The 10,553-nt window shown below is 39.8% G+C and overlaps 1 protein-coding gene across 1 annotated transcript; it reads left to right on the forward strand.

Moving 5' to 3' along the window:
- The first annotated feature begins 295 nt into the window (after window positions 1-295).
- LOC122922884 (keratin, type II cytoskeletal 5-like) lies at window positions 296-9,689 on the forward strand. The gene is made up of 9 exons (XM_044273637.1): window positions 296-1,050; window positions 1,139-1,359; window positions 1,737-1,797; window positions 2,135-2,230; window positions 3,589-3,753; window positions 4,773-4,898; window positions 6,287-6,507; window positions 7,888-7,922; window positions 8,006-9,689. Exons 1-9 carry the CDS (start codon window positions 403-405, stop codon window positions 8,425-8,427), a joined length of 1,995 nt encoding a protein of 664 aa, XP_044129572.1. The 5' UTR covers window positions 296-402; the 3' UTR covers window positions 8,428-9,689.
- Window positions 9,690-10,553: the final 864 nt, after the last annotated feature.

A 10,553-nucleotide genomic window follows, 5' to 3' on the forward strand; every position in this document is an offset into this window, starting at 1 on the left:
ATTGATTACAAAATGAAAAAAGAAAGATAGCCTGAAGACCTCTTCTGTTATATGTTCACTAATTTATACATAAAAGGATTTCACAACCCCAAAGCTAAATTAAGTAATATCTCATAGCATTATTTTTTTTCTATTCATTTAGAGGTGTGTCCCAATTTATCAATCCAATAAGAAGCTAAAATAAAAGATGTGCTGCCAGGCATGGCAAATGTGCCAAGCCTATGATTACAGTAAATTGATTTTCTGATTCCCTAGGCAGCCAAACCCACTTTTTAGATGATATAAAAGGTAAAACAAACGACCTATCTGCACAGAGGGGCTCAGACTCCTTCCCTCTGACTTTTGCTTTTGTGGATCAGCTTATTAATTTCTTACATTTTCTTTATCCCAAAATTTACCAAAATGAGTAGGAGCCAATCATTTGGTAGTAAGTCTGTGTCAGGCAGCAGGAGCTTCACAGCTTCATCACTTGGAGGAGTGGGAGGAGGTGGTGGTGGCAGTGGAGTAAGAACCAGCCTCAGTTCAGTTTCTGTGTCTAGAGGAGGAGGTGGTGGTGGTGGTGGTGGTGGTGGTGGTGGTGGTGGTGTTGGTGTTGGTTTTGGACTTGGACGTTCTGGTGGCTTTGGGTCTAGAAGCTGTTATTCACTTGGGGGAAATAAGAGAATATCTATTAGTACTAGCTCCCGTTTAGGTAGTGGCTATGCCTTTGGTGGTGGAGCAGGTGGAGGTGGTTTAGGTGGAGGCTTTGGTGGAGGAGCAGGAGGAGGAGGAGGAGGTGGATTTGGTGGAATAGGAGCTGGATTTGGTGGTGGGGGATATGGTGGTGGATTTGGGGGAATTGGTGGACCTGGAGGAGGCTTTCCAGATGCAGGTTTTGGTGGTCCAAATTTTCCTGTGTGCCCTCCTGGTGGAATTCAACAAGTAACTATTAACAATAGCCTGTTGACACCTCTTAACTTGGAAATTGATCCAATGATTCAAAAAGTGAGAACAGAAGAAAGAGAGCAGATTAAGACCCTCAACAATAAATTTGCCTCATTTATAGACAAGGTAAGGTAATTTGTTCAATAATTTACACTGCATTTGTATTGATTTATATAGATGTCATCATATGCACACTATATATGGTATATTCTAGGTCAGATTTTTGGAGCAACAAAATCAAGTTCTGAAAACAAAGTGGTCCTTCTTACAAGAGCAAGGACTAAAAGGTGGAACAAAAAGGAGCAATGCTGAGCCTTTTTTTGAAGCTTACATGAGCAACCTCAGGCGACAACTAGACACATTACATAATGACAAAACTCGTCTAGATGGAGAACTGAGAAACATGCAAGACCTTGTGGAAGATTACAAAAACAAGTATGATTCATCTAATTACATATATAGTCTGATTGTGTAAACTGCAAACAGTTACACAGTTACCACTTACCATGTCATATTTCTATGGCAAATATGTTCAGTACATTATGACTTCTGTAGTGGTCAGTTAATTGAAATGTGATGATTCCTAATGTGCTAGGCCTGGTAAGGTGCATATAATGTGCCAATACTTAAGTATCATTATGAGACTTCCTAAGCCAAGTTATGCTTTTCAGCCAAGTGTCATGCCTGAAATATATTTAGTAAGTCGGACAGCATGTATCTAGCATTACTAAACATTCATATTCCAAATCACATTTACATTGTATACACTATACTTTATGTTGCTTACATTTTTTGTTTTTTGATCCTGGTAGATATGAGGATGAGATAAACAAGCGCACAGCAGCTGAAAACGAATTTGTGATCTTCAAGAAGGTAAGCTTTGAATAAACAGGAAACCTAATGTTAACCATAACTATGCAATTATAAACTATGCCACAGTGTCATCCAATGTTTACATAAGATAATATATTTCATAAAATTTTTTATTGATTTTTTTGTTTTATATGTGCCTGAATGAGAACAGGATGTTAGTTTACCTTGAATTAAGAACATTAAACTGTAACAATCATGAGAGGATATTGTTTCTGTGACCAAAGAGCTGGCTGTACACCACAAACTAGAACAGTGGCAGTTCAACCACTAATACTTTTCACAGGTCCCATTATGTCTATTCATAGTTCATTTATTCGGTCTGTAAAATTATTTCTAGGATGTGGATGCTGCATACATGACCAAGGTGGAACTGGAGGGCAAAACAGATCTTTTGACTGATGAGCTCAACTTCTTAAGAACACTTTATGAAATGGTAACTTCTCACTTCCTATTCAGTGTAGTAACTGTCCAGTTAAGGGGTTGTATGCTTCAGAAAAGCAGGTTGATATTAAAGTGATTGGCACCTTCCTGGTTACTGTTACTGTGTTTGTAAGATGATTATATGGCCCTTACTAATATAGCCTTTGATGAAATTCTGTGCCATTCTATTATATTTCATAAGACATGTACCTTATTTGACAACAGTTTTGTGCTGTTCACACAGATGTCCTGTCCATAAAATGGCTGCTGATGGAGGGTCATGTGACCAGGCAAGCCACCTCCACATGATGTCTCATCCATTTAAATACACCACACCTTTCATCCGCTCTTGAACTGTTGAGAGTTTAGCGCAGATGCTTTGTGTCTGAATGGAGGAAACATCACATGGAGGTGTTTTGCCTGGTCACATGACCCTCCATCAGCAGCCATTTTATGAACAGGACCTCTGTGTGGACAGAAATGAATGTTTGCCCAACAAGGGGACATGGTTTATGAAATATAGCAAACAGCAGAGAATATCAACAAAGGCTATATTAGTAAGTGCCATATAGTTATTTTACATACACATTGGTCAACAGTAGCAGGAAAGTGGCCAACCCCTTTATTGTGATTCATAGTTAAATGTCTTTTCAACTTTAAAGAGTGTGTCCAGGATAGGCCATCAGTATCTGGTTGGTGAGGATCTGAGACCCTGCACCCCGGCCGATCAGCTGTTTTCGAGAAGCTCTGGTGCCAGACCTACACAGCTCCCATTCAGTTTATTGGAAGGAGTGCTGCAGTAACCAGCTCTGCCGATTACACAATGGACGAAGCTGTGTAGTTTCGGAACCAGAAAAAGCAAATTATCGGGGAGCAGGGTGTCAGACCTCAATTCATTAGATGCTGATGCCTATCCTAGGCCATCAATACTAAAGGAGTGGACAAGCTCTTTAAGAGGTTATGTAGTTTAGAATAGTAATTGCCAAATACACTGGTAAGGAAACCTTATCTGATCTTATAGATGGGGATTTCCTATTCAGGACCTTATCTATTAGCCAGGCTAAGGACTAGTAACACATTTCACTCTGGACAGCCTAGTGATTTCAGTGTCACTTGTGCAATGCTTTCTTTCACCTTTGGTGGCACTGCAGAGAAGTTGACTACTTCCCTTATGGTTTCCAAACATTGCCACTGATCGCTGATGATCTCAGCAGTGGTCCAAACTGTGATCAGTTTGCACAAAGGTAATCTTTATATAATTGGCCATGATTATTAGCTCCATGTCCATTTTTATTACCTAGCTAATTTAATTGAAGATGTACAGCCATATTGTAATTTTATGAATGTTAAGCTTTTGAATGTTAATTGCAGGAAATGCGTGATCTTCAAGGCCAGATCGCTGACACTTCAGTCATTCTTTCCATGGACAACAATAGAGTTCTAGATTTTGATGGTCTCATTGCTGAGGTTAAAGCTCAGTATGAAGAGATTGCACAGAAAAGCAGAGCAGAGGCCGAAGCTGCTTATGCCATGAAGGTAATAATATTGCCATATTTATAATGTCTAATACTAAGCCATGCAAATGCACTTGCGGTAGCAGGACTGGGAAGTTTAGGCCTTTTATGCTCACATAGAAAAATTGGTTTGCAACAGGGCTTCACCATCTAAATATGAAACCTGCTGAAATGTTTGCATTCCAATATTAACTAGATATTAGAAATGGAAGGTACAGTGCAGAATTCAGCAGGCTGTACATTGTTATGTAATTACACTTTTTGTGGTGATACTCAAGTTATGATGCATTAAAAGGAATATCCCATGACTAATGTAAAAAAATTAAATCAGAGATCATTTAGTACAGGACGATCTCTTTTTAAGAAAGCTACAACCAGCCCGTACCTCATATGGATCCAGGGATCTCCCCATTCAAAGCTCTATAGGAGTCTTTTTTGCTGCAGCTAAGGGGGCGTGTCTGTGCTCTCCCTATCACAGCTCAGGAGGCGTGTCTATGCTCTCCCTATCACAGCTCAGGAGGCAGTTGAAGGATGAAACTGAGCATGTGCGGCCATCTTAGTGAGCCGGACAAAGAAATAAGACGAAAGCAAACATCAGGTGGAGCTCTACAGATGCGTTGTGTTGAATAACTCAGTGGCTATACTAAAAGTTTAATTACATGCAATTACAAAAGGATTCAGATCCAGGTGCTGGTTTGAAAACTATAGAATTTTTAAGTCAATGACAATACTGTTGAGTAATATTGTAGTTAATTGACTGACATATATTGTAGAACACCAGTGGTTTAGTTTGATTATAATGGCATCTTTTCTATAAGCAACTATTATATTAAAAAAAGCAAATGGTACAGTACCAAACACAATACCAAATAATTTCATTAAATCTAAAAAGGACTGTAATGTTAAAGACTTTAAATATTTATTGAAAATTGTATATACTGATGATGGCTATTATGAATTAATGTGTTTTACCATATGGAATAAGTTAAATTAATGGTAATGGAAATGGAATTCATACAATATCTCTATGATCCTCTATAGTTCCAACAGCTACAAGAAACAGCAGGTCAACATGGTACCAGTCTTAAATCCACCAAGACTGAGATTGCTGAGCTGAACCGCATGATTCAAAGAATAAAGGCTGAAATTGAAAGTGCGAAGAAACAGGTAAATGTAGTAGTCATGTAAAAAATAAAAAAATTCCATTTCTCAAAATTTACACTCAGTATAAAGGTAAATTATAGGGGAAGCTTAACATCATGTCCAATATACCTGGCTGGTATCCAATGTATGAGCATAAACTACTTTTTACAAGGCAAATGTCTAGGTGGTACCTTACTGGTTTAATTAAGTTTTCTAGGTTTTTAACAGTGACGACCTATCCTCAGAATACTGCAGGTCTTCAATATCTAATCATGCTGACCAACTGTTTAAAGAGGCTGTGGGGCTGCAGTGAGTGTTGCAACCTCCTCACAGCTTACCAAACCCAGCGCTGTCTTGCTTGGTTTTGCAGCTCAGGCCCATTCACTTGAAAGGTACTGAGCTGCACCTAGGCTATTTGACTGACGTGGCATCATAGGCCTAGGTGGAGGCCAAAGCAAGGACCAGATCGCTTCGATATCTTCAGGCTGATCGTTGGGAGTGGCAGGGTTCAGACCCCCACCAATCAGATATTGATGACCTATCCTGAGGATAAGTGAACAATAATAAACACTCGGATAAACCCTTTAATTCTCATCTTTTGTTTTTCTTCACCCCCATTAATCTGAACCTGAGAAACAATGGATTAGTATTGTCTTCAGTACTTAGTGGTGCTTACTGTAAGTCATAGACACCTACACTATATTTCCATTTAGTCTTGGCCACATACTAAAACACGCATCATTTTAAATATCCATTTTGGAGCAATTTTGAGTTTTTTTTTGCCATTAACATATTGTAGGCCACACATACACTGCAGTTTAATGAGTACAGAAGATGTTATACTAATGGCTCTACTGGTCCTCCTGTTACTTACTCTTCAAAATGTTTGTTTGTCCATGAGCAACATTTATCACCAAACCACAGGATATGTGATACTGTATAAATGTATGACTGCTGGGATCATTGCTTCACAAGAACAGAGGTCCCTGAGTCTCCTGCATGAATGGAGCGGTAAAGTGCAGATGACCACGGCTTTATTCACATCAATGAGACTGCTGTAAATAGCTGAGCACTGGATATGGGATTTCTATAGACCAGTGAATGGAATAGGGGTCATGCTTGTGCACAAGTAGTCATGCTTGAGTGTTGACACAGGGAACTTGGGGGCTCCCTTTATAGTGATCGGTGGGGCTCCCACTTATATGCAGGATGTTTTTTTTTTACTCTATTCATCAAACATGGCGGACAGTGGCAGGCACATTAAAATAAACAGAGAAAAACCATTTGGAAGTGCTACTAGTAACATTAGTCACAATGACTTTTAGCGACTACCTACCTACCTTTACCTACTTTTATAAAGTAGGCCTCTTTATAAATATATTTCAATTTAATGTGCATTTTTTTTATTCTAGTGTGATAACCTGCAATCAGCAATCAGAGAAGCTGAAGAACGTGGTGAACTTGCTTTAAAAGATGCAAATAAGAAACTTGATGAGCTTAATGCAGCTCTTAAAAAGGCAAAGGAGGATATGGCTAAGCAGTTGCGTGAGTACCAGGAACTGATGAACGTGAAACTGGCCCTGGATATTGAGATTGCTACTTACAAAACAATGCTGGAAGGAGAAGAGTGCAGGTAATGTCATGGATTTACATTTTATACAATATCTTATGCATTACAGAAACCAACCATAACTCAGATATTGGAGTCTTGCAATATGACCTCCCAATCTCAACTACACCATTTGGCAGATCATGACACTTTGGGGGAGATTTAACAAACTGGTGTAAAGGAAAACTGGCTAAGGCTTCTTTAACACTTGCGTTCAGAGCGGATCCGTCTGGTGTCTGCACAGACTGATCCGCTCTTATAATGCAAACGATGGGATCCGTTCAGTACGGATCCGTCTGCATTATCTTTCAGAAAAAATTCTAAGTCTGAAAGTTAGTCAGACGGATCCGTCCAGACTTTGCATTGAAAGTCAATGGGGGACGGATCCGTTTGAAATTGTACCATATTGTGTCAACTTCAAACGGATCCGTCCCCATTGACTTACATTGTAAGTCTGGACGGATCCGTTTGGCTCCGCACGGCCAGGCGGACACCAGAACGCTGCAAGCAGCGTTCGGGTGTCCGCCTGCTGAGCAGAGCGGAGGTCAAACGCTGCCAGACTGAGGCATTCTGAGCGGATCCGCATCCACTCAGAATGCATTGGGGCTGTATGGATCCGTTCGGGGCCGCTTGTGAGAGCCTTCAAACGGAACTCACAAGAGGAACCCCGAACGCAAGTGTGAAAGTAGCCTTAGCTGCACATAGCAACCAATTATATTCCACCTTTCATTGTCCAAATGAGCTCTAAAATATTTAAGGTGGTATCTGATTGGTTGCTATCGGCAAATAAGCCTGTTTTCTTTTACACCAGTTTTGATAAATCTCCCCCTATGTGCCATGCGATGACATCACCTAGGTCTAAATTAGGAATACTTGCCAATATGGAGTTGATTGTTCTGTTTTGAGTACAACTGCTGTTTGAATAATTGTCATCTAAATATCTCAAGTGACAAGTGACACATTTTAGAGAAAAATACTGTACAGTAGCTTAGTTTTTACGATCAAATAGCTAGTGGCTATTTATCAAACCTGAAAACTTAAACTGATATGTAACTGAGGAGTGGCAAAACATTGCAATCAATAGTATAGGCAGGGGAATTGATCATACTTTTTGCACCACTTGTATTGCATATGGAGGTCCAAAACGATGGAACATCCCATACTTGCACTGTATTTTTCTACAGTGGCAGGGTTGATCGAGAAGGGGCATGGCCTGTTGGCACAGATTTCATTTTCTATCTGAAGAACATCTCTTAATACATTTGGGGCATTTTTTGCCAATGCTTTTCAGGTTAAGCATTAATAAATCTCGCTCTCTGTGCATAGGCAATATTTGAGTTGAATCTTTCTTTTCAAACTAAGCTAATTCTACTTTATATAATGGAACTTCATTTTTAATTACAGGATGTCTGGAGAGATCACAAATCCAGTGAATATCTGTAAGTAAATCATACCTATTTTATACATATTTTTGCATAATTTATAGCAAATCACTTCTAATATGAACACATTTTTCTTGCAGCTGTGGTCAGTGGTTCCACCTCATACAATATTAGAGGAGGAGGTGGAGGAGGAGCAGGAGGAGGATTTGGAGCTGGAGGAGGATTTGGCCTTGGAGGTGGCGGAATTGGAGGCGGTGCTGGTGGATTTGGAGGAGGCGGATATGGAGTTGGAGGAGGAGGATTTGGTGGAGGAGGTGGTGGATATGGAGGAGGTGGAATAGATTATGGAGCAGGAGGTGGTGGATATGGAGGAGGTGGAATAGATTATGGAGCTGGAGGTGGTGGATATGCAGGAGGATATTCTATGAGTGGTGGAGGTGGAGGAGGAGGAGGAGGAGATTACAGTGTTGGAGGGGGTGGCTTTAGCTCTTCTAGCAGGCCACCAGGCATGACAATTATCTCCAAAACATCCTCTTCCTCATCCACCAGAAAACTAAATTAAATCTTTACACTGACAAGTTTCTTTTCTATCTGCTAAAAGTTTTTCTCTCTTACATTCCTCACATCATTAAAGCAAGAATGTCATGCATTCAATGGCATTGCAAACCATTATGACATTTCCTCCTATCTTATTATGAGCTGGAGACCTCCTCCCAATTTAATGTCTTCAGAAATGAATGCTACCACTTCTAACTTAGACTGGTCACAGTAAACATATAGCCCCACCACCCCTCAAGGAATAGGCTGGTCCACATATATAACCAGGTGGCAGATATTTGTCCTGGACTTATTAAATGTCAAGAAGTCAATTTGCCAAATAAAAATATTACCATCACAATCTAAGAAGATATGTCTTGTTACTACTCCTGATATTTGAAATAGGAATTCTCTTTCAAATTGCATTGGGAAATCTCTGATAAACCTCAAGGTTATGGTTCCTGAATATTAAAACATAACTGATTAAATATTTTAGAGATTTTATTCATTTGTAAGCAGCAGAACTATTTCAAAAGTTCAAAAGGGCAAAACCTTGAACATTGATTTGTCACAATATATACTGTTTACATCATCTGTGCTGTGATTCCCCCCCCCCCCCTATAAGTCCAACAAGCAGCAAGGAACTACTATATCCTTGAAAGTCTTACTGACACCTATTCACCCTTTCCTCTGAAGGCTAGCTCCACCAAACGCTAAAATTCCCATTGTGACTATACTCAATGCCAATAAAACTTTTATCCCTTTTTTGTCACACTCATGGGGTCCAAGAAAGGGCGATGTTTAGGAACACCACAATAAAGAGTGGGTGTCATATACCGTAGTATCCTAGCTTGCAGATTTTATGAAAATCCACAGACACCACCATTCCTTCAGTGCCAGGAGTTTGCCTAACAACCCTTCATAATTCAGCTTCTTAAAGCTCTTTGCAAGTGACAGGAGGTTAGAGAATGGTTTTGGACTTGACTGAAGATAGATAGAATTGTAAGGTTTTCAGTGGAGTGGGGACATAAACATGCTGAGCTAAATCAAGAGGAATTTTTCTAAGGACCTATGGACAAAGTGGGTGTGATAAATACTTTACGTCTTGCTCTAAGCAATACTCTGCGCATGTTATGTTTTGTATATTGCACTTTATGCTTGTGTCACTGTACTACTTTTACACATGATGCTTGCCCTTGATATAACATCAATTCATTTTGGTTAATCTTTAACCTCCTATCAAGCTGTATTGTTTGTCTAATAAATTGCATATATGATAATACAAAATGAGTGTCTCGATTTGTGTTCATTTTTGCCAGTTAATTCACACATAATAGGGACATTGCATAATCTGCGACTTCTGCAACAATGTAACATGTCCTGTGTATTCATGGCAGTCATGCCTTCCACAGAGTCATCAGCAAAAATATTTAGTTTGCTGCCCTAGCTCTGTATTGAACTACCTTCATTAATGTTTTTCAGTCTGCCCTGGCATCTAGCACCTGGGGCATATGATCCCAACCCCCAGGAAACATCATTAACACCCCACCCCGGTCCTGTTAACAGTATTGCGGGCTAAAAACCTAAGCATCATTGTGTGCACCAAGAATATACAGGAATTTATACTCCAGCTCCTGATTACATCACTCAGTAATTACTTTTTCCTGGAGCTCTTCTCTTTTTTGTTTTAAAAATAAGATAAATTACGGATTTTATATAACTGAATGGACCGATTCTTGGTGTTGATACAAAATCTACACACCCCATTCGACACCCTCAAAATGCTCAAACATAATGCCCTTGAATCACAAACACCCCACAAGTGGTTATGCAGTTAAGAATAAGTATAGCAGCTGTTACATCCTGAGCACTCTAATCTGAGAGCTTTGTTTCTGTTGCTGTATTGATGATGCATGTCATGTGCTGGACTTTCTGGCATGATTGCTGCGGCCATGTAAACAAAGATTGACAGGGATGTAACAGGCAAGGACAGTGTTGGTGATGTGCACAGATATGACATGTAACCACGGCAGCCAATCACTGTCCTCAGCATTAGACCACTGATTGGTGATTGGCTGCAGCGGTAACATGCCATATACCAGTAAGTTCCCGCTGCAGTTTGTAAATAAGCAGCCGCAGGATGCAAGTGCC

This window comes from Bufo gargarizans, unplaced genomic scaffold, assembly GCF_014858855.1.
Source record: "Bufo gargarizans isolate SCDJY-AF-19 unplaced genomic scaffold, ASM1485885v1 original_scaffold_1017_pilon, whole genome shotgun sequence".
Taxonomy (NCBI): domain Eukaryota; kingdom Metazoa; phylum Chordata; class Amphibia; order Anura; family Bufonidae; genus Bufo; species Bufo gargarizans.

Bases quoted from the DNA above. Each gene is read 5' to 3' on its own strand.
- LOC122922884 (XM_044273637.1), top strand. From the start codon at position 403: ATGAGTAGGAGCCAATCATTTGGTAGTAAGTCTGTGTCAGGCAGCAGG. The intron at 1,051-1,138 runs GTAAGGTAATTT...GGTATATTCTAG, and splicing joins TTGCCTCATTTATAGACAAG to GTCAGATTTTTGGAGCAACA. The intron at 6,508-7,887 runs GTAATGTCATGG...TTTTAATTACAG, and splicing joins CTGGAAGGAGAAGAGTGCAG to GATGTCTGGAGAGATCACAA.